General features: G+C 37.6%; 2 protein-coding genes across 5 annotated transcripts; both read right to left on the bottom strand.

Annotated features, from left to right (window-relative positions):
* Positions 1-43: 43 nt before the first annotated feature.
* Positions 44-18,407, bottom strand: coq8ab (coenzyme Q8A, genome duplicate b). 2 transcript variants are annotated; one of them, XM_084742940.1, is made up of 15 exons: positions 18,090-18,407; positions 15,544-15,695; positions 14,407-14,703; positions 14,231-14,297; positions 11,287-11,358; positions 9,549-9,674; positions 6,697-6,782; positions 6,470-6,610; positions 6,303-6,384; positions 6,059-6,152; positions 4,963-5,104; positions 4,603-4,710; positions 4,432-4,497; positions 3,289-3,375; positions 44-584 (listed from the first exon to the last, which is right to left on the bottom strand). In XM_084742940.1, exons 2-15 carry the CDS (start codon positions 15,691-15,693, stop codon positions 291-293), a joined length of 1,812 nt encoding a protein of 603 aa, XP_084599066.1. In that variant the 5' UTR covers positions 15,694-15,695; positions 18,090-18,407; the 3' UTR covers positions 44-290. The 2 variants fall into 2 exon arrangements, with proteins under 2 accessions (XP_084599066.1, XP_084599069.1); XM_084742943.1 differs by lacking the exon at positions 18,090-18,407 and having other exon boundaries at positions 15,544-16,470.
* Positions 18,408-20,216: 1,809 nt separating this feature from the next.
* LOC146311050 (putative deoxyribonuclease TATDN3) lies at positions 20,217-24,773 on the bottom strand. Of its 3 annotated transcripts, none has more exons than XM_084742006.1 (10): positions 24,509-24,773; positions 24,389-24,421; positions 24,228-24,301; positions 24,059-24,143; positions 23,070-23,132; positions 22,847-22,956; positions 21,998-22,053; positions 21,789-21,901; positions 21,397-21,471; positions 20,217-21,133 (listed from the first exon to the last, which is right to left on the bottom strand). In XM_084742006.1, exons 1-10 carry the CDS (start codon positions 24,620-24,622, stop codon positions 20,990-20,992), a joined length of 867 nt encoding a protein of 288 aa, XP_084598132.1. In that variant the 5' UTR covers positions 24,623-24,773; the 3' UTR covers positions 20,217-20,989. The 3 variants fall into 3 exon arrangements, with proteins under 3 accessions (XP_084598132.1, XP_084598130.1, XP_084598131.1); XM_084742004.1 differs by having other exon boundaries at positions 21,397-21,477; positions 24,509-24,634; XM_084742005.1 differs by having other exon boundaries at positions 21,397-21,474; positions 24,509-24,634.

Raw genomic sequence — 24,773 nt, 5'->3', positions numbered from 1 at the left:
TATACTGACTGTTGATAAGTACCTCATACAACCACACTTCAAATAATCCAGACTATCCCTTTAATATGCAGACATTATTCTAATACAGTTTTTTCATGTTTTCTATCCTCATATGAGTTTACTTGATGAGTCAGTAGAGTAGAACACAGTAAAAAAAACACAAACATCTGGACACGATGTGGCCCAGCTGCACAAAAATATCTCCACAGGTAAGAATGTGTGAGTTAAATTGTTCAACATACCACAAAGGAGGCTAGAAACTCCTGGTTTTTAACGCCTTCTGGAAACCTTCAGTTTGACGACCCGGGGCGTCCATCTCTCCAGTAGTTTCTGTACGCCTCCTGGAACATGTTCTTACAGGGTATTTTAGCTTTCAGTTTGGAGCAGATGAGGAAGGAGCCGCCCATCTTGCGGTGGAGGGAGTACGTCTCCTCGGGAGGAGGCGTGAGTCGCTCCCTCAGCATCACCGGGATGAGGCTGTGGATTCGCTCGGTGGTGCTCTGAGACCCAAAGTCAAAGGGCTCCTCAGAGGAGAAGGCCTCCCCGAGGATCATCACCGCGTCCACGTGGGCGTTCTCCATCGCCTTCACAAAGGACACAGCAGTTAGTCAACAGAACTTAAAAGCAAAGGTTCTATATTCAGGGAAATACACTTATTCACTCTCACATTTGTTAAATCTGAACAGCTCATTAGCTTAGCACAAAGACAGGAACAGGGAGAAAAAGATAGCCTGGCTCTGTCCAAAGCAAGTTTATTATAGTGAACTAAAACTTAACTGAAAAAAACATTTTAGTTTACTGAAAAATAGAGAACAAAGGAAGCACTTCGCACATCTACTAGATAAGACAGGTGTGTTGTCTAGGCAATCTACTAGACCATCAGGAAAAAAAACAAAAAAAGAAACCCTAGATGAAAGTCTACTACTGAAACATCACAAATAAATGACATATTGCAAGTTAGACAGTGTGCAGGAGTCCTTTTTGCAGTTAACTGAAATAAAAAAAATAATAACTAGATGAAAAAAGAAAACTAACAGAAATAAAAAGTATAAACTGGAAGTGTTTTTAGTTTTAGTCTTTGTGGGTTTGGTCAAATTTATCAACACAAGCAGCACTGGTGCACAAGTTGTTTATTAAGACTGAGATGTCTACATGACTTTGAGTCCACTGCCTTCATAAAGTGTTGTGTTTGTATTGTAATAACTGTTCCTAAATCTTGCTCCTGATGAATAGTCCCCATATAAAAAAAATCTAATACTTAACCCAATAAAAACTTAATTAAAACTAAACAGAGAAGAGCAAACCCACTCTGTAAATTAACAAACTAATCTGAATTGCAAACCAAATTAAAAATGAAATAAAAATAAAAACTAATGAAAAATCTGAAACTATAATAACTCTGGTCCAAAGCTAATAAAATCTGTCCTCCAGTGCCTCTGAAGCTCAGTAATTAAATTGTTAAATGTCGTTTGTTTAATTCATACAAAGACTGAAGTGTAAACTGAAGTGGGAGTTTTGTGTCAGATTGTTTATTGGATGTGACTGGAGTTTCTGCTGGTTGCCAGGCAACAGCTCATACCCAAGACAGAGTCGGATGCAATTTAATGTTGTCCCTGATCAAGAAAGCAATAATATTCAATACTTTATAGACTGATGGGTGGTTTAATTTATTATGAAACCATCATATCTTCAATGCTTACTATGTTCTGTATGTAATCAGAAACTGAGTAAAAATCTTTTTTTTAGCATCAAATGGAAAAACTCAAGTATTTCAATCTCAAACATGTATTTTAGTATTTGTATGTAATTACTTCCATCACTGTGTATATGAGTTATTGGTACCACAAGATGTTACAGCTTCAAAGATCCAGAACTGCTTTATTTTACTTGTTTTTTTCTCTCAATTATCTTCTAGAAAGTTTCCTGGAAAGATTATGTGAATTGGTTGTAATTATATTTTTAGGTAAAATAGAGACAAAGTGTTTACTGTGATTACTGATAAATTTAATTCTCCACTAAACATTTCTGTTGTATGTCTTCACTGGGTTTATGGTTTTAAAGTTGTCACAGTTATTGCAGTTCCTCCTGATCGCCACTAGATGTCGATAAAGATTTAACACCGCTTGAATAAACGTGACTAAATGTTGATTAATGTTCAACAGAGAATATATTTGTAATTAAATGTTATTACAGCCACCTGTGTGTCACACAGAGCAGGTTTTTTTATTCAGATTACAGCAGCTCACTTCACTAATTAATTCCTCCTCTCTGTCTGAGCATGTGCTCATTACTGAAATCAGCTGCTGTTTGTCAGAAAATAAATAAAACACCTGCAGACTCTCAGCCCTCAAAAGCACAAAACTACCTGTCTCTGATTTGAGATTAAGACAGTGGTGGAAAAAAAAACTCGCATAATCCTAAAAGTTGACTATTAAGGTAATTTCCTTAAATATATCCAAATCATGCTATTTTATACTTATATTCTGGTACGTTTCAGAAGGAAATAGTTCTTTTTACTCCACTACATTTATTAAACTGTTATAGTTACTTTGATTTTACATATAAAACATTTTATAAACTTATTAAATATGATGCATTATTATAGATTAAAGGCTTCATGTACTCTCCCAGGTATTTTTCAGTTATGTTCCCGATTAGACTAAAGCTATGAACAAGGTCATCATGTACCTATAGGAAAAAAATATTTTATCTATCTATATCTTCCTGGACACGATAATAACTTATGTGTACAAATTCTTATCTTGCATGTGTAAGATTAAATGTGTAAGATAATTTATATGGTCTGCATATTTGTAAATCATATTTTGGGACCTTGATGGCTCCATAATTTAACAATTTAACACTCATTTTGCATGGTGAGTACTTTGATCTTTGATAATTTAAGTGTATATTCTTATGCTTTTAATGAATTGCAGGACTTTTACTTGTTACAGAATATTTCTGCACTGTGGTATTTTACCTTTCCCTCTGGTTAAAGATCTGAGCACTTCTTCCACCTCTGGGTTTAGAGAGGTGAAGTTTCTGCTGAAAGTTTTTTAACATAAATTCTCAGGACTCAGAGTCAGCTGGGTTTGATCCTCTGGGACTGAGTTACTCCTCAAGAGCAGATCAGTTTAGTCACATAAGTCAATAAACTAACTAGTAGGACAGAAAAGCAGCAGAGTTGAGAACAATCAGTGCCTCTCAGCAGTAGTTTTTTTTTTTTTTTTAGTTAAATGTGACAGATTGCTGCAGTCTGCTGTGGTTTAGAGTGAAGATGTTTGTTACCTTTGACTCGTATCCTGTGAGGAACCTCATGTCTCTGGATTTCTGCAGGACTCCTTCTCTGTCCTGATTTGCAGCTGCGTTAATAATCTGATGAGAGAAATGTGAAAAAAAAAAAAATCGGTCCTGATCAAATATATTGATTGCATGAAGAAAGTAAAACACATTATGGTTCTCTATTAAGGATTTAAAGCCATTCATGTGCAAAACAGTGTTTAGTTTGTCATGACATGAAAAGTTTCTAATTTTAAGACTTTGTTTCATGTTATGACTTATTTTCTCATGATTACATCCCAAATGATCTTGTTTTTGTATGTAACTTATCATGTAATAATCTTACATGTTCAGTGTCTCATCCCAAACTTGAAATAAAACTTAATCAAATCATAACTAACAGTCACTGTCATTTTTTCTAGCCAATGTAGCCTGTAGTGCTCTCTCTTTAGGAATCAACTGGGAATATAAACAAGAAAAGTTTTGTTTTCATTAGAAGAGTCTGTATGTCGCTATAACAAGAATATATTTTAATAAGATGTTGTTTTTTTGTGATAAAGGAGAGAGTTTTGTGTTATAACACAGTAAAATATGTTGTTATTCCAGGGAAAGTTCCTTATAAAACCAGAATCTTTTGTTGTATAGTAACAAATGAGGTGTAATAATCCACTGATATGGATCAAAATAGATTAACTGATCAATGATCCAATATCATCGGTGCAAAGTGAAAACATTGATCCATATTGTCATTTTGAACATGCACCTTTATTTTGTCATTATTGAGCTGAATCTTACACCTTTTTTTAAAAAAATGTCCTTGTTGTTAAGCCATATTTTTCAATTTAAAATAAATTTTACTGCACTTAACTGCCTATAATAATCAACAATTATGTCTGTGTTGTTTTTTTCTGTTATGGCCTAAAACAGAAAAGAAAGGGGTGGCAGCTTCTTCTGTAAACAATTGTGTTAAATAGACATATTATATTGTTTCATATCAATCACAGGCCCCTGAATCGATTCATACATTGTGATGAAACTTGTGATTTACACCTCTAGTTATGTCACACTGTGTTATAATAACACAATAAGTTGTATAAACACTGTAAATGTAACTGTGAACTTTTTCCTTTTTCCATTTCTGCAGTTTCTCACCTCGATGTAGGTGTCAGTGAAGCTCTTATCAAATCCTCGCGTAGCTCCAAAATCCAACAGGGCGACCTGAAGACGTGAAACAGAGAAACTTTCATGAAAAGGAGGAATACTGTATGTATTTGATAATAACGCACTAACGGTGTGTTTATGAAGTGATGGAGACGAACTGACCTTGTGAGTTTGAGGATCAAAGAAGAAGTTGGACCAGTTTGGATCCGTCTGCATGTATCTGAACTCAAACAGTTCTCTCAGGCATAAAAACAAGATCTGCTCACAAATCTGACAGAGAGAAAACAAACAGGATGGTTTGAAATAAAACTGTTAAATTAGTGTTTGCTCCATGTTTTATTATCACTGATGATTTACCAAGTGAAACATGATGAACGACAGTAAGCTCTGCGATGTGCTGACATGACTCTGGAGTTTCAGAGGTGAGATAAATCTGCGTTTAGCTTCCACAGCGGGCGCCGTCTTGGCAGAGCTCGGGTGTAAATTGTACCGTAAGCTGCGCAGTGTTCAAGGCGGTCGTACCTCATTCCTGAGCTCCTGAGAGAGGTCGGTGGCCTGGTCCAGAGGGAAACCGGGCACCAGCGTGGTGGTGAGGACGTGCTGGCTGCTCAGCTCGTCGATCACGTCAGGAACGTAGAAGAACGGGTGATCCTTCAGCAGCTCTCTGACACACAAACAACAACAGAGACACCTGAACATGACTGCAGACAACTGTGATAAACATGTCAGCACACTGTCCTGATGCACAGGAGAACAGAGAGTTTGGTCTTAAAGGAACAGTTCGGCATTGTGGGAAATAAGCTTATACTTTCTTTCTGATGTCTCTCTGGAACATAGAAATTGCCTTATTTGTTTTAATTTTACTGCCGTACTTATTATTTTACTTTTTTACTTATGTTTTTTACTTTTTAAAAAATGATACAGCATTACTTTTTATCAGAATAACCAAAGTGTTTTGTTCATCATCGTTTATGTGCTAAAAAGCAATTTTGAGATCCTAGTTTGAGTTAATAGAAAGAGAAAAAAAAGTCCATATTCCCTGCTTCTGACAACAATTATCAATATTTACATCATGTCCATGATATAAATAGAAATATAGAAACTCCTCAAGAACAAAGGAAGTTGTATGTTTTACATAACATCAGATTGTTTGAATTAAACAGAATAAAACAGAGGAAACACTGAGCTGTGAACATGAGCTACAGTACTCACCATGACCAGAGAGAAAACTAAAATAATGACTCTGACAAAAAAAACACAGATGTCATCAAGAGAAAACACAGGAAAAAAACATGTAGCAGCTCTGGATGCACTGTGAATTCTGGGAAATGTGGTACAAAAGAATTGCTTAGCCTAGCACCAAGCATCAGTGCAAAAACGGGGTCTAGGTTTTTATGTTAAACCCAAAACTGGACATTAAAATATGAGATACCGACAGTCTCCAGTCTCCTGACTTTTTTCTGATATTTTTGTGAGATACTGCACTTTAATCCTTAAATCATGTTTATTTTTCAAAAAACAAAACAAAAAAACAAATTCCTTCCTACTTGCCAACAAACCTGATTCTCATTGTGTTTCGGATCAGTGTGTGTAAAAAGAACAATTGTGAAGAACTCACTGGAATTTTTTGGCACATTTGGCCTCTCTTATGTAATCACACTCCAGCGCCAGCTCTCGGCTCATGACCTCGATGAGGTGCTCAGGAAACAGACCTGTAGAAGGAGGACAAAAGTTAAAAAGCAGAGAATCATGACATTCAGACTGCCTGTGTAGGCAAGTCTGTTGACAGTTTCAGAAGTTACAGACATCAGACAAAAGCAGCTGTTATCATGAAAAAGATAAAAACTCTCCAACAATGTTACCTTCAGGCAGCGCGTTGCTCAAACTCAGAGCGGTCATGATATTATTCACGTCACTGTCGATACTCTTGGCCACTCCGGGGTACTGAGAGAGCAGATTAGATTGTGTGATTTTGTATTTTATCGTACTTCACCTGTGTGTTTTATCTTTGCACAAAAGCTCGTCTCACCTGGATCTTCATGGCGACCTCTCTGCCGTCCTTCAGTCTGGCTAAATGCACCTGACCGATGGACGCTGCTGCGAACGGCTTCTCCTCAAAGTACTCCAGCTGGTCCCTCCAGTTTGGGCCGAGGTCGCTGCTGACGGCTTTCTGCAGAGAAGAGGAGAATCGGTCTGAAAACTGAGCGTTATTTACAGAGTGTGTGTTGTTATTGCAGCTCTCTGTGTGTACTGTACCATCATCTGCTTAGAGGGCATGAAGTCTGCACTCTGACGAACACGCTCGAAGATTTTGGCCAACTGAGGGTTAATGAAGGCGTCATCTGAGAGAAGAGAAAATAACGAGATGAACAGATTGAAAATCCTTGCTAATAAACTAACTGTAATGCTGCGTTCAAGACAATGTCAGAGGTCGGGATTTCCGACTTCTGACCTCAAAGCATTCCAGATGTACAGCGCCTTAAGTAAACAACAACCATGTCTGACTGTGACAAACTGATGAGTTTCATTTGCAAGTGCACGTTCACTTGAACCCTGAGAAGTGCAGCTGCTTTGCATAAACAACACAGAGGAGGAAAAAACAATGCACACACAGACGTCTCTAAACGTTTATGTTATGGCACTTAATAACACTGGTGATATATTAAGACATATAGTTACATACAGAACAGGTTTTATTATACGATAATATCGATTATTTTAGTCGGTGCTGCCATTGTTGTGTGACATCAGACAATGACTGAGTGGCGTTCAATTGCACTTTTTTGAGTAGGATGTCCGAAATTTGCAAGTTCCGAATTGTCTGGAATGAAACTCCAGACAACAAAATTTAAAAAAAATAAAAAAAAAACACGAGGGAACATCTCAGTCTGTGCCTGTTGTGTACAGTATTATCACTTAATCCAGACCACAGTTCAGAATCTGTTTTTTTCCAGAAGATAAATCCCTGAAAATCTTTCAAAAACCCAGTAAACTGTGCTGTAGCTTCAGGTGACAGAGCTCCCTGCTCATTTTAGACAGAGCAAGTAAAAATAGAAAAGTGTAAGCATTTACAAAATATATAATAAAGGAAAATCTCACTTTATAGCAACGATGGAGTTTCTGAGCACTTTAAAGACTTCTTGTTCACGTTGGCTTAAAAATATTTTGTGTGAACAAGGATAATATCACCAGGGGATAAAAAACCATTTGAGCCCCTCGGTAAAAACATAATTTACACATCCAGGGCTGCAGTTATTTTCAGTAACAATTAATCTGCTGATTAGTTTATTTCATGATGGATTAATTGTTCGGTTGACAAAATATCGAAGGCCAAGGCGACAAATTCAAATGCCAGAACCATGCCAGAGCAAATGAAACATGAGCTTCCAGATTTGTTTGGCTGGATCCATCCTCGATTCACCCACGATCTGCAAGCTCTTATCCTCTGCAGGATAATCCGATCACCTCTGGGCGAGAGGTGAGATGCACTCTGGACATGTCGGCAGTTTATAACGGCGCTGACACATGAAGACAAACAACCATTCACGCCTACGGGCAATTTAGAGTCACCTATTAACCTGCATGTCTTTGAACTGTGGGAGGAAGCTGATGCACCTGCAGAGCACCGACACCAAGAGGCCACAGCCACACTTCCTTTAGTTTACTTCAGCTGATAGGAATTTGTTTTGCTGAGCTCTCATAAAACAAAAAACTAACAGAAGCAGTAACGATGCAGAGACATGAGGCGAGCAGTAAAAACATTAAAGGACCAAAGTTGATAAAGATAAAGGATAATAAAATAATAAAGAAAGAAAACAAGACTTTCCATGAGGATGTAAGCCAACACTAATACAACACAACAACAATTTAGTGAACTATATCTGTCAGAGGAAATTTGTCAGATAACAAAAATGCTTCTTAAATGCATTAGCTACTCTAGTTTTTAGAGAGAAAAGCAACAAATCATCACAACCGATGATGTCAACGATTAATTAAAATAGTTGCTGATCAATTTTCTGTCAAGTGACTAATTAATCATCTAAATGTTTCAACTCTACACCGCTAATGAAGATCAATATACAAAGGCTCTGGAACATCTACTAAGGTGGCAAATTTTGTGTATTTCTTTTAACTGGTAGTTGAAAATGCTTACAATCGATTAATCATTATTAATTAATAAGATCTATTGTATGTTTTTTTCCCCTCATTTTCATTTATTTTCTCCTTTGTCCCCTCATTTTAAGTTTAAGTTTCTTAATTTAACAAAAGCGTCAGCAAGACAAAACAATGTCAAATGAGGCGCGATTGCTCCCTTTATTGAAACTTTAATCAGTTAAATTCTGAACAGCAATTAATCGATTAATGTTAAATCACTAACAGATACTAAATGGCGACTGAGATGAGACTGTTTTGTCAGCTGCTGTTTCCGAGGACAAGACTGAACTCTGAAATTCTACATAAATAGAGATGAAGAAACCCGATGATTCAACTTTCTAATTTTGTTGTTGAATCATACAGTTTGAGGAAATCTCTTTGTTTGAATCAGGAACAAGACGAAAGCTGGAAAATGACTTAAGACTCTCCGATGATTCTGGAAAAAAACGCCAGAACAGCAGTCAGAGCTGCTGAACGACCGTCTGGGTTTGATCTTTCAGAAAAGCAAAATCCCTAACTGTGACTTGACGGAAATGAAACATACATGAGAGGCACAAACTGAAGCTGCGGACACTTCTGAGCACAACAAGGAGTTACTGTAAGTGTGCTGTTTAAAGTCAACACGCCGCAGCGTCAGTTTAGCCTCGGCTGCCTGCAATAGCTCGACTGGAATGGCACTTATTGTGTTCAGCTGGCCCCAGGTTTATTTTAGGTGATGACATTTCCCCGTCGGTGAAGGGATGTTGTTTGTTTGCCAGATGGTCAGAATCAGAAACATGATGAAGTCTTGTTTGGAAGCTGCAGCACCAGTTTACCGAATCTTTATTTGTACGCTGATCCATGTGGATTTACTGTTCGTGACACCCCTGAGCTGAGGGTGTGTGAGCTCCTCGTGTCCTTGTGTCGTGTCACAGAAAATTAGTTTCTACGTATGTCATCTGAGGCTCCCTCACCTTGAATACTGAGCATCTGTCCGAGTTTCAGAGCGGCACCTCGGACTTTGCAAAGCGTCCGGACGATTCTTTCGGCGTTGGCTTCAGAGAGGAAGGCACTCGAGTCCAGAACGGACTTTTTATCACCTGAAAAACACACACATCGTTCAGTACAGGTGATACTGTATATCAGCAACAGATAAGAATATTACTGGTTGTATTTTTGATATGCATCTACTGCAGTACTTCAGTGTAGGAGTAAAGGTAATATTATGTTCACCACCATCTATGAGCAACGGGGACATATGTCAATAAATAATTTCTCTTAATATCCTGTATTTTGTGGCATTAAGTAAATATAGTAAATAAAAATTTCCAGACTCTCAAAGCTTATCATCACATCTAAATTGTTACTATAACCACAAGTGCGAAAAATAAAAGTTACCCACATTAACTAATGTATACTGTCATTTTATTTATTACACCAGCTGTTCAACAGAATAAACACCATAATGGAAAAATGCCCCTTTTCATGTCAGCGTCCGTGTCAGTCATTATTATCAATTAATTAATGAATATTGTTTTTATGGAAATAAAGACCCTCTGTAAAAGAATGGTTTACAAAACGTCTTTAACATGCACATTTTTCTATCTTAGAATCTGTTTTTTGTTTTTCTAATAGAAAAGGTTTATTGATTAACAATTTAATTTAGATTGGGGATTGTTTTGCATGATGTGTGTTACTTTAACATGTAAGCATTGAATAAAAGAATGATTAAATTAAGTGTCATGTCTCCCATATGGCTCTACATCCATGTTGAATCCATGATGAATCCACCTTTCCAGACTTTTAGCATCAAAGCTATCTGAATCTGCACCTCAGACTTTTGGGACACCAACATTTGATCTGGATTCTGGGTAGGACTGGATTACCAAATCTGTATCCTGTTTTTGTAGGATCAGAATCACATATCCTGGTTTGGAAATTCCCAGTTTTGAGATTTAATTGTACTCTGATCATTCTGATTTGAATTAAAAGTTGTGACATACTGGCCCCAGGAGACAACAAACAAATATGACGATGAGGCTGTTTCAATTCAAATTTTAGAGAAGCAACATACAACATTCAGCCTCACTAGATGTCAACAAAGAGCGATTTGCTCTGCTGAGATTTGGAGGAGGGTTGGCATCCTGAGCAGAGAATGAAGTCACTCTCTGTCTGAGTCTGTGTGTGTTATAATCTGAGCTTCTTTGTTTACCCAGACCGGCTGCACGTGCATGTACGTTTGTGCATTTGAGTCCCTCTCTGCGTCCATTTTCAAGATGGCGACCTGATGAGTAACTTTATCATGTTACAGATAAACAGTCACTAAAATGTTTCTGAGAATATTTAGGTGAGAAATGGGCGATGCAGTAACTTAATCTTGACCCATGTTTGATCAAAGCTGTCTAGTTTGACAGTTTGATCTGAGTAACCTAAATTGGCAGCCACCTGGTCACAATATTTCTCATATAACAGCTAAACTGTCTCCTGAAATGTGTTTCTGAGAGCATTTTAGTTGAGAAATATGCCATGTAGTAACATAATCTTGATCCATCTATTCATCAACTCCTGATTTGACAGTTTTACTTGAGTTTTCTGACAGTCTGTGTTCAGCTGGACTGTTTTTATGGCAATATTGACATTTTTGTATCATTACAAACAAAACATTCCCAACTCCTCCAGCCATCAATAAAACAGAAATCCTGCTCTCGTCACCTTGTTGTTGGGGTTTTAAACTCTTCTTTGCCACTTCAGCGATCGCCCCGATGCCGAGTCCAACCGCCAGACCTGCAAAAAAAGAAATTAACATAAAAGTGATTCACAAATTTTATTTGAATAAAGAGTGATGCACTGTTTAGTAGTTGTTTTATATGAATGTCAGCAGTGTTAACTTTATCAAAGCCCTACTCTGCATTTGATAACAGCAGCAACAATAAAGGAAGTGATAACAGCAATCAGTAACCAGAGGTGGCTCTGATTTCTTAGAGTAACACTCAGAGAGTTCAGGGGTAAATTAAGGTCAAGAAAGAAGTGGATACTGATATTACTGTAAGTGTGCTGCCCTTTCATGAGATGAAGGCTGATAGTTGACAACATGTTTCATATCAGCTGGATCGTCTCAGGCACGACTGGAGTGTCCCTGAAACATTTTCTCGGATATCGATACTCTGCGATTCCAGTCCTGTGAGGAGGCGCGTCAACGCTGCCCACAGTCTGACTCCACGTCTGCAAAACTGATGACCGAGGTCATCAACGCAAAACCTCTCGACTGAATCCAAAATTAAACTTTGATGGTCAATCACTTCACGGTATGAGGAAGAAATAAAAATACTCAACTCTACTCCAAGGGTTCATTTGCAAAAACAGAAATCATTGTCATTGAGTCGTTTTGATAAGTCATATTAATTCGTTTTTTTCCAGTGTTCATGAATATGATTTTATTGTGCCCTCAGGGAAATATCAATCAAACTGTTGTTGGTTTATTCCTTTAAAGAAAGATGTTTATCTGTTTTCACAAATGAACTCCTCACCTGTAAAACTTGCTGAAAGAGAATAAAAATATGTATGAAATATCTGTAGTAGCATGGACTAACTTCATACACAAACTCTGCCGTGTTGATATTCTGCAGAGCGACTTGTTAGTTAGTCTCCCATGAGCCTTTGCTGCTCTCAAGAAGTGGCACTGCTACCAAGTCATGTGAACAACTGGTTTGCACAAGTCAAGTCAAAAATAGTTGGAAGTTAGCAAAGAAAATGCAACAGATCATTTAAGTTTATTACAATTATCTTTATAAAGTTTATAAATCCTCCAAAATCTAACACGTTTTCAACTGTTAAGTTAATAAAATGTAAGAATAATTGGAATAATCACATTTGAGAGGCTGAAACCAATTACTTTCGGGAATTTCTGCTTGAATGAATAACCAATTATCTATCAAAATTATTACAGATTAATTCTCAGATGAGATTGTGAACAAAACTAGACTTTTAATAAAAAGTACGAGTTTTGTTTTGCTTTGTTATATAAAGACTGACTTTAAAAAACGAATGTTACTCAGCACTGGTTATGTAGTGTGTTATGTGTGGATCTGTTTGCAGCAATGCACCAGTAAAAGCAGAAAAGAGGAAGTAAACATGGATGTGAAAAATGTTGGTTTCAAAGTGTTCCAAAAAAAAATCTGAATTGCAAATCTTCTTATGAGGAAATCAAATATTTCAACACATTTTCTTAGAATATAGACACTTCTTTCACTGAACGTAAACATAACTTTAGTTTGTTGACTTGGAAACCCCACAGCGCAGCTATAAAATTAAAAAACTGAAAGCTCTAAAAAGTAAACAACAAATCAGTGAAGTTTAAAAGCTGAATTAAATATCTAACTTATTAAAATTCCAACACTTTGATACCCCTGCCAGTAATGCAACATGTCAGGATGATGCACCTAAAAACACTTTTTCAGTCATGTTCGTCATCACATTCACACAGAATCACAGCTTCTCAGCTGCTCAGTAATTCAACACAACCTGCAGAGCTCTGCTCCTGGAGCCACCGACAGTCAAACGCCTGGCTGAAGGGAACTTTGGAAGCAGCCTGGCAGCAAATGTTTATATTCATGTCTCATCTGAGGATTCTGACTGAAACCGAAAATGGGTTGCACCAACAAATATTCATTTAGTTCATAAGTTCAAATCAGAAAAACTTAAAATGACTAAAACCCAGATTTAAAATTAAGCACAGCTCAGTTGCACAATTAAAAACTAATCTTAGTTTAGTAAATCCAAAATAAAATGGTTAAATCAGTGCAGATTTGCTTGGTTTACCAAATTTAAATAAATAAATAAAAATCTGAGCACTGTTGGGACTTTGTGAATGCATAAGAGCGGGGAAAACCGTTAACTTTTGGTGGCTCTGTATTCCTTAACAAAATGTTACTTTGTTTGCTAGCTAGCCAAAAAATTAACAAAATGTTTCTATAGAGAGACGATGTCAGGCCCACTCTAGCTAACTAGCAAACAATATAATATTTTGTTAAAATTTTAACTAACTAGCAAACAATATCATGTTTTGCTAACACTTTAGCTAACTAGCAAACACTATAATGTTTTGCTAATGTTTTAACTAGCTAACAAACAATGTAATGATTTGTTAAAGTTTTAGCTAACCAGCAACAAAGCTATCTAGCAAAAAAATGTAATATTTTATTAATGTCTTAGCTAGCTAGTATACAATAGAGAGGCGAAGTTGCGCCTCTTCTGGTGGACCACCACAGGACCTTACTTTAGAAAAAATATTAATGGTAGTCAATAGTGAGAGACATGAATGAATTATGCATGGGATTACACATATGATGCAACAGGAAATGGCAGACTGTTTTAACGAATCAGCTGGAGTGAAAAGAATACAGGAAAGGAATAAGAGAGCCATCATAACATTCAACAGGACTGAGTCTGTCCTTTAACTGTCTTCAACAAACTTGATCATTTTGCTCAGTCCACTTCAAAAAGGCAGCCATGTTAAACTGGAGTTTAAAGTTTTGGTGCTAAATTTAAATTTAGAGTAAAAACTGAACTGTGGTTTGAATCTAATCTTTCGTAATGTCAGTTTTCTCTGGCTGTGATCTGAATCAGCAGGTGTAACATGTCCAGTAAACACACCCACCTCCAAAATTAACCAGCCTTCCTATCCGTGTGACCGGCACCTTCCTCTCTCTGGCTCTGTCACTGAGCTGAAACACAAGAAAAGAACTCAACGACAAAAGACAAATAAACTCTGAAGCAATAACAACACTGAAACATTGATCAATATCACAGAAAAAAAGACGTTAGACTGGATACCACTTGCTTATGTTGCTTGACGTCTGTTTTCTTGGCGTTTCCTGCTTTATCGACATCTGCTGACGTCAGCCGTCCCACTGTGGAGTTGTCCTGGTTAAATAACCTCGTATGTCCACAGAACAGTTGTCTAGACCAGTCCCTGAGGTGCTTTTTAGTGCTGGGTCTCCCGCTGCATGTCCCCTGTCCACCATTTACGCTCCCGATGAAGCAGGTACTGAAACAAGCTCCCATGGTCGAGTATCTGTGAAGCTGAGCTGCTCTGTGGACGCAGACTTCTTGTTGTTTGCTGAACGTCTCCTGGAGGACAGGACATTTGAGATTCATTTGAGTAGATGTTAAAGGAAGTTCAACATTTTGAGAAATAATATTTATTCACATGGAGTTAGATGAGAAGACTGATACCACTCTCATTTCTGTCTGAGAAAATCTGGAAACATCAGCAGTCATTCACAGAGACTGGGTCAGGACCCACAGGAGGGTCACAGGAGATTTTATTTGGGTCATAAATAAAAGACCATTGAGGAAATTCTGCAATTTTAAGATCTACATTTGCAGAACACCTCAACACCTGTTTTACTGGTGAGAGGGAAAAACAAGACCTTATTTATTTCATCTAAATGCACTAATTTTGTCTCATTAATGAAGGTGGCTAAAATGTCCTGTGAGTGAGAGAGACAGCACAATGAGACAGCGATATTTGGCTTATATAACTAAGGGAAAAGGCTGTCTGACGGCAAGGTAAAGCAGTGAAAATATTTTAAAAATAACATTCATTTAAACTGATACATGCACTTTAAAAAAACTGAACTATTCCTTTAAGTCATCACAAGCCAAAACAGTGGTTCAAATATTGTTTTTGAAGCTTTACCTCCCGTCAGTGTATAAAACTGTGTTGGACAAACTGTACAGCTGTCATTATTTGGATGTTTATTTAAACCATAAAAGACTTTTAAAACCGTTAGCAGTTAAATCTTCTCCCCTGTGTCGTCTATTCCAGTATCATCTGTCACTATTGTTGTGGTGTTGATGAGGTGATGGTGGCAGAAACAGACTGAGAAGGTATCTGGGTTGCATGTTTGTGAAACTCTATCCGGCTCCGCAGCTGCATGACGTCCAAATCACGGCTCGCTTGCTCACCCTTGCTGATCCGGCAGCGTGATGGAAGTTCACCAGCCTCTGGTTCCCGGGGCCGTGGAGGCCGCCCGGCGGGGCTCGGCAGGCCGCCCGCTTCATCCAGGTCAGACCCCTCCAAACCACCGCGTCACCTGTCATGGTGTTGATGTTCATACCTGCAGGGCCAGGAATAACAGGGTTAATAACAGCCTCCGCAACAGGCTGTTTATTTTAGTACAGGCATTATATAGAACTCTTTCAACTGTTCTAGTCTCATAAAAATGTCATTTATAACATCAAAAATCTTAGGACATCCAAGTGGGCTTAAGTATTTAAAAATATTGATATCAGTGGTGCCACAATTACCTGTTGCTGGGTCACATATTAAAAAAAAATATTTGCATGTCTTCTTGTCTGACAAAGGGTTCAGAGACTGTGTTTTACATGAGACATGGAGTTGGATGCAGTGCAGGGAAAAAGAAAAATGACCTGGTGGGTTTCTTTTCTTGTAATATCTTTACAATGAAAATAAGTTTTCTTAAAGTTAACACATTTAAGTTCATGTGGGTCATCGCCTGTGCCAACATTCATGTTGATTTAGAGTCAATCATAGCCAGTATATTAGTGGAGAACCACAGAACCACAGTGACGTCACCCGTTGGTTTGTGGACGACCGTTCTGAAGCCTTAAGTTTGGCGCCATGTCGGGTTTTTGCAACCAGAGCTTGTGCAGTACCGATTAGAACGTGGAGTCGGTGGGTGACGTCCTGCGACTTGAGCGTGCTCGGTTTTAGCTCGCCTGTTCAGCGAGAGATAATGCCAGCCTGCTCGGTCGCAAATCTTTCTCAACTGAACAGTACGCCAAAAAATATGGTGTTTGTTGAAAATATGTCGTGTCAGGAAGGGAACCCCAGACACCCTGAAAGATCTCGTAATAGTGAATATTTAAACCCAAAGCGTTAAGGGGTTTCTTGTTCCCAAACCTGTCCAGATTTTAACCACAGTACTGTAACATTATAAAACATAATTAGTTTGTACAACATTCACAATAAAGAAACAATGCGTACAAATCTTGCAAGAGTTTTACAAATCTTAGGCTCAGTCCTAAACCTGGATGTCTGGTCGCTGTCTCTCTTGTTTTACACTTAAACAGTAACTAAATTATATTTCTTAAAAAAGGTCAATGTAGTAACAGAATATAGATTCATATTTGATCAGAACTTCCTGGTTTGACAGTTTGATTTAAGTTTTGTGAGTCCTGTGTTGCTCTGAACAGAATCACTCAGAATGCCCTGTCAATCACATGGTAGCCCCGCCCTAAATCATACCGTGCTTTATCGTATATTTTACCCTACATGGGACCATAATTTACAAAATGAGCATCACGCTGCATTGAAGAAGTCTTGAAACTAGCGATTCAGACCATAAACTCATTAGGAAACTGTTTACCAGGGTCATAAATCAAGTGAGAAGTAGGGTCATTTTTTTCATAGGACTCCATTCAGTCTGAGTTATGTTTGAAACCAGTGGAGTCGCCCCCTGCTGGTGATTAGAGAGGAGGCAGGTTTAAAGCATTTCAGTTTTCAGACCCGGAAGCTCTGCCCACTTATTCTTCTCGCGTCTATGGGGCCAAATTTAACAGTCACAAATATTTTGAAATTATTATAAAAGTGCTATTTTCAGTGATACTTAAATAACTTTGTTTAAAATTTATGTTAATCAATGCTAATGGTACCAGGGAGTGAGTAAGAAACACCTTTGAATGACCACTTGGATCTCTCAGATGATGACTTTTGTGAGTAATAAATATTAGGACAGCAATGACAGGTTATTTTTATTGTCGATTATTTTCCGATTAGTCTATAAAATGTCAGAAATTGGTGAAAAATGTTGATTAGTGTTTCCCAGAGCCTCAGATGTCCTCAGATGTCTTGTTTTGCCCACAACCTAAAGTTTACTGTAATAAAGGACTTAGGAAAGCAGAAAATATTCACACTTAAAAAGCTACTTTCTTTCTTGAAAAAATACTCAAACTGATTAATCAATCAAAATAGTTGGTGATTAATTTTAACTATCAATTAATCACTGCAGCTCTATGTGTCAGATTTTCTGATATAATTTGTGGGATTCACTCCTTTTTCTCAAAAAATGCCTGTAAAAAAAGCATATTTGGAAGGATCGTATCAAAACTTGACTTTATTTCTCTCATTCAGAAAATACTGAGGACACAAAATCTGTTGAGTTTCTGTTGCAGTTTGTGTGAGTTTGACCCAAACTTTTGAATAAAATGTCTGGATGATTTAGGCTGTGAGGTGAGATGGAAAAGCTGATCAAAGAGGTTTATGTTCCCATGTTGGATAAAAGCATGGCTCCATCCGCACAACACGCTAAACAAATACTGATAAAAGTGAAGTATTAACTTGGCTGTGTGCGTGATAAGAGAGCAGAAAGTTAAAATCATGCACACTGAAAGTTTTAAAACGAACACGACACATTAAACAATTAATTAAATTCATTTATGGTTGGTAAAAATCACAATGAAAGTGAATAAAAGTGCAGCTTCTAACTCACCAACTCTACAGCAGAAGTCCTCTCAGCTCTGTGAGCAGCACGCAGTGAGCATTGTCCTCCCGCAGCATGAGCCTCCGTCACCGTCTGTTCACCTTGATTTGACTTGACACAGTTTCTTGTAAACACCTTCAACACACCAGCAGCAGCAGCAGCAGCTCGGCAGCGTGAGGCGGCGACACGCTGAAGGACACGCAGAGTCTCCCCGAGGCGACCCCGGGGGAAGTTTAACAAACACCGGCCAATGAGGCAAAGTTCAGCCGCCAGCTCCGGGTATCAACAAACCTCCGCACTGGCTGAATGAACTGTCAGTCGATCCTCAGAGAGGGTGTGTGACGGCTGACGTGTCCGCGCGAGGCGGTCCCTGAACTGCACACACGATGCTTTCACGATACACCAAAAAAAAAAAAAATCAAAATTCATTTTATTTTTCAAATCATGATTTAAATTTTTAATTTAAAGTTAAAGTCTGAGTAAAGCAGCGTTATTACACAATTTAAAAAAAAGATGTGCGAAAATATATCTTTCAGATTAAGCTTAAAATAAAACAAAATTGTAACTTAAAAAAACTAAAAATAATTTATGCTCAATTAACATACATTTTAAAGTGAAAATAAATCCTATTTATTTATAAAGATAAAACTCAAATGCTGTCAACGACTTGTTTAAAGGTATAATGTGCAACATTCCCAAACAACTGCAGAGAACCTGCCCTCTGCCCATTTTTTTTTTATCATTATTTTGTTGTGTCCAACCCAAAATGTTGGTATTTGACATTCTGATGCATTTACAAAGAGCTTGGACAAATCCCACAGACCCTGCTTTTAAAAAGCAGACTGAACTGTTTGAAGGACCAAAGTGTAAGATTTAGCAGCATCTAGCGGTGACCTCGTGAGTTGCAAACACCTTGCCTCATCCTCTCCTTCCTTTGCAAAAAATGTAAAGGCCATATCATAAGTAAGTACTGACTTTGTCTGGTCTGGGCTACTGTAGAAACATGGCAGGGGAACATGATGGCCTTCATGGAAGAGGAGCCACCCCATCTGTAGATATAAACAGCTCATTGTAAGAGTAATGAAAACACAACAATTCATATTTTCCGGTAATTACACTACAACGAAAACATACTTATAAATAATATATTCAATTTCTGCAAATAAATAGCTGTAAATCTTACACACCGGACCTTTAATTTAACTGTTACTGTTAACGGCCATCCTTTAATATATGTTCCCCTTGCCTGAATCTTGCATTTATATGCATAGTCAACAGTTTAAAAAAAATCAGACTGATGGGTCCAGTAGTTTGCAAGATTCGCTGCAGACAAACTCCAGCCTCGTTGGTCACATGCCTACAACACATCACATGTAAGCTTCCACGCTTTCGGCTTGTGGACATGTTTAAAAAATGTTTAACATTATTATTTATTATAATTACGCTAAAATGTTTAGCACACAAATAAGCACAGCATTATGTTTAACATATGATTCACTGCTCTTTCTACTGTATTACATTTGTATTTGTACTATCGTGTTGAACGCTTCTTTATGTCTCTGTGGTGTTTTCTTATGTGAAGCAACAGTTGTAGCACTATAGCTTAAACAATAAAATGTATTCTTTTACTTTATGACATTAAAATTTCATTTAAAACAAATTAAAGAGTTTACAGTGTGATAGCAGTGGTGAAAATCATCTAAAGTAATTAACAGGAGAGTGAAACTCAATCTCTAGAACCTCAGCACTCAAAAATAGGATCTTACAAGGGGCACTTGAAGGCAGCAATACCCCATACAGCTGTGAACTGTGAACTGATCCAGGGCCATTAAAGTTTGGTTAGAGCAGCTGGTGTTAAGTGAATGATGAATCACCTTTTAATTATACAGCAAGAGAAGCAACATTTAAATACTAATGACCAACTAACTCGGTGAGATCACTGCTTTACTCGGATCTGTTGATGGGAAATCTGAAAATGAAAACAGTGACACGCTGTGATTATTCGCTGTGCAATGACTTGAATGTTTAAATGACCACGGTTGATATCAGCTGCTGTTTTTGTTATGTGACAGGGTGTTTATGAAATGCTGGATGTTTCACATGTATCACGCACATGAAAAATATACAACTTGAGTGTGAAACTGTCATCCCGTCTTTTATTTAAAAAGATTAAACTGAGATTAATAACCGGGCTTTCAACAATCTAGTACAGTTATGTAGTCCACATATACTGAAGGTGTTTTATCTTTTAATATGCGGCATTAATCTGTGGTTCAATCAGACTTCCAACATTAAAGGGATAGTTTGGTTTATTTGAAGTGTTGCTGTATGGTGGTGGAGGTATTTATTATCAGTCACTGTATTAGCTACAGAAGATGGCTGTTGGCACGCCCCTAGTTTGGAGAAGCAGCAGGATTTCTGGTGTAATTTTACTTCACAGAACAGAAGCTGCTGGTTTTCCACTGCCTCAATCTGTTAGTTTGTGTTATTGTGTGACTTTGGTGTTTTAATAGGTTATTTTGATTCACCAAAGTCAAACAATACTGTTTAATACTGCACTGTTTATTTATTTATTTATTTATGTTACTGCTTACGCTGGGCCTTTTTTGCCTTATATTGTCTCTTTCTAGGTGAATATTTGAACTGAGGCAGGATATCTGTTTTGCTGTTTGTATTACTACTGTGCTCTGTGTCACAATAAAAATATTTAAAAACATTAGTTAGCTTCCTACACAGGCACTCCTGCTTCTGCTCCAAACTGACAACGTGCCAACTGCCATCTACTGGTAAAACACTGACTATTGATAAGTACCTCATATAATCCCACCTCATAAAATCCAAACTATGTCTTTAGGGTACTTGGACATATAATTCAACATATTCCTGGCAAATGAAATAAAATTTCTTTTTCAGGGTCTGATGGCAGATTTTAGTTTAGGAAAGAGTCGCAGAGCGTTCTGTGTCGTCACCTCCATCACCGTCTGCAGGGACACTCCTTTAATCTTACTGATGTACTCAGCAGAGATACAGATGTTTTTGGGCTCATTTCTCACCTGCATTCAGGACACAGAATGAGAAAGATACAGCATGACTGGGCAAATAAAACATTAATGATAAATGCACAGAATAAATATAGCAGATATGCAGATCAAAGAAAGTGACGAGATGTTACAAATTTCCTCCTAAAAATTTGAAAACAACTTAAATTACTGGTTCAAATAAAAAAAGGTATAAAGGTCTATCATAGCCATTCGTTAACTGTTGGCAAATATCTTCAATAATTTTATTTTAATCTGAGGGAAAAAAAATACTTTACCTGCTTTTCTGGCCCGAGAGCAGGTGAATCAGTTTCCAAACAGATGTTCTCTAATGGCAGCTGTTTCACAAGTTTCTGCTTCTTGGTGGAAAATACACACGGAAACCATCATTAATCATTAACGTTCAGTGTGATAAAGTTAGCCAATAAAAACAAAGTAAACATGTCAGCACTGTCAACAGACATCATGCCAGTAGTTTAGTTGTGTAAACTGTAAATATTTACATATAGAGGGCAAAGATACCTCTGGTTTTATTTAGTTACACACATAAATGACAAATAAAAATACAAATCCGTATGAGAGTGTGTGTTAAGATTTACTGAGAGAAAAAATTAAAGCAGGCTGGGTTATGATTCAGTGTAAATGTAAACGTTCAGGTGCTCTGCTGTACCTGTTCACTCCGTATTATAGATGGTGGGATAGAGAAGAAATATCCAGCCTTCACTCCCTCCATGGCAACAGACGGTTTCCCGTCAAAAGCATGAAGAAGGGCTTTTTCGACACCTAGTGACATTTCAGAGGAACTGCAGGTCACTTCTCAAACGCTCAAGTGAACAGTTCATCAGCAGGTAAATTGAAGATCTAAACTCAGGTGTTTACCTTGCTCCTTCAGGAGGTGGATGGTGGGTCTTCCTGCAGACCGTGAATGAACATTTCTAGAAGTAAAACGCCAAAATTATTATGGAAGTCACAATTATGTCTTCATGTTACTGCACACGTTGAGCAATACGCATTAACACAATTTTAAGAGGTCATACTTGTGAAAATATTTTTAAACAATGTTATTTATTTATTTAGCTCAGTCAAAGTGTTTCTGATCAGTAAAAGTGAAGGATTAAACTTTAGTCTTCTTTGGGTGATAGTTTATCAGTTAATATAGATTATTTTGCACATGTTCAGTTTGGAAACTGAAGAAAAAGAACTTGTATGACCTGATTGATTCTGCTGGACTTTGACAGTTGAAATATTGCAAAGTCTGAGTGAGTCATATGCACCATATCACATCTGAAGAATGTTGGTTTGTTTGGATACGAGTCAGAACTTCTCTACTGCTTACATCGAAAGAAGTGGCTTGATTAAGAAGAAGAGATGAAAGAACTGAAATTTTACCACAACAGCAATTACGATACGTAAGTATTCATTTTCTCCTCAATGTGTCTGCAAACACAAATGCATGAAGCTTAAGTCCAACTTGATTTGCGGGGCAGCGATGCTTCACAACTTAAGAGTTATTTCATAAAGAAGCTCCTTTGATGAGAACCTGCTGCCAAACATATTTCATTAAATTCTGGGAATGCCACCAAGAGCTGTTTGTTCCTAAATATTAAAGGTTGTCTCAAAGTCAAGTACTGTGTGTGAGGGGACTTCAAGGCACCCGCACACTGACTCGTGAAGCTTAAATTAAAATTTTACCAGCAGGGTTAATCAGAGCACTACAGAATGACTCACAGAGGGAGATCCAGCTCCTTGGCTATCTGAGCCTGACGAATGAGGACCTGCCTCTGACTCTCTTTGTCAGTGTCACTGCTGACATATCTGGGTGTAAAATCCAAACCGACCTAAAATAACAGACATGAAAGAAGAGTTAACTGATAAGACGAATGGAAATGAAAGCCAGGGCAACCAACTGCTGCTATTCAATTAACTCACATCAGAGATACTGAATTATTACCTCCCCGATGGCCACAAGATGATCCTTGTATTTCTCTATTATGGGTACAGCAGCACCTAGATCCTGCATAAAAGATGGAAAAAAACATCATTTATTCCTTTGCTCATTAATACTGCAGACAAACTCACCTCAACTAACAAATGACTTGGATCCCATTTGATCAGATTATTTCCTGTTTCCATCTGAAATGAGTTTTCCTGATATTTTTAGGAACTTTTTTTATACAATTCTGTCTGTATTGTGTGTTTTTAAACATACTTACAACATATGTTATAGGCTTCTTTTTTTTTTTTTTTTTTTGACAAATCAGTGCTTTCTTCTCCCTGATGCTTGGCCATAGTTCCATTACCTCTTTAGTTGTTTTACCTGTCTTTAACCTTGTTTACATCTGCACGTGGGGTTTTTTATGTGTTACAAGACATATCCGGAGCAAAATAAACGGGAAATGGAATGTCTGAGTATTTATATATTTATATCTATATCTATATAGCCCACAACACAACTACAACAACGACAGCTATCATACAGGATGGTCCCTGGTTCACATCTGACTGAGGACCTTTGTTGAATGTGACCTGTTTCTCTTATTGTCATTATTGGATAAAGACAAAAAACAACAACTAAAAAACAAAACAAAACATAGTCTTACAGTTGCTCAACTTGAGCTAGAAGATTTTTTGTTTTAATTTGGGGAATAAAGCTGAAATCTCAAGAAAAAAGTCAAACTTTCATTATTAGTTCCAGGTGTAAGAAAACAATGAATCAAAGGAGAAAGATTCATTTTGCATAGAATAAAGCTGAAGTATCATTTTGAATTTATTCTCAACAGTTGGAGTATACTCAAAATGCAAAATAAAGTAAAAAAAAAAACAAAACAAAAACTTTATGCCTAGCCATAATACTATTTCGTACTACACACGACTACTGTGAGTGAGACAATATGTTTTTTTCGTGATTTGGGTGAACCGACCCTTTAAATTCGACTCTACCTGCAGAGTAGCGCCCCTCTGCTGCTCTGGGGACACTTCTTGAACAGGGTGAACTCCTAGACAGGGAAAAATAAAATCTGGAAACCTGGAAAAAAAAAAAGAAATAAGTGAGTCACAACAAAAGGACAACAACACATTAAAATCCAAAGTCACTCTAATACTTAGTTACCTCTGTGACAACTCAATAATCTTGTCAAATTCCCCAGCATGCTCGGCAACCGCTAATAACGCCAACAGCCCAGCCTAGAAAACATTAAAGCAAAGAGATTCGTTAAACATTCACAATAATGACGAATTACATTAAAAATACTCCTTACTGAGGCGGCTCACCTTTTTTGAACTCTCAATCACCTCCTCTATGTCCTGACAACGAAAAGAGAAACAGTTAAAACACAACATGATATTTAAGAGTTAAAACATCCACTTTAATCATTTAAAACGCGGTCACACCTTGTCAAAATCCCCTGCAGAGATATGACAGTGACAATCAATGTAGCCATGCATGTGGACAGCGACAAAAACCAAAACACTATCTACTTCCGTTAAGGGAAGCGGACCGCGCATGCGTAGAGCGGTAGGAGCGCGAGATTTAGGACGCAGCGTTGTCCGGGGAAGCGGCGTTCTATTAAATCTGATTGGTTGAACCTCGCCGGTGCACCAACGGTCTGCAAATGAAACGTCCCCAGTGCTTATGAAGGTACTGTCCCTTGTTTAA

Source organism: Lutjanus erythropterus, chromosome 18, assembly GCF_056507025.1.
Source record: "Lutjanus erythropterus isolate fLutEry1 chromosome 18, fLutEry1.hap2, whole genome shotgun sequence".
NCBI lineage: Eukaryota > Metazoa > Chordata > Actinopteri > Lutjaniformes > Lutjanidae > Lutjanus > Lutjanus erythropterus.
The sequence above is the reverse complement of the archived record's forward strand: the minus strand, read 5'-3'. Positions and strand labels throughout refer to the sequence as shown.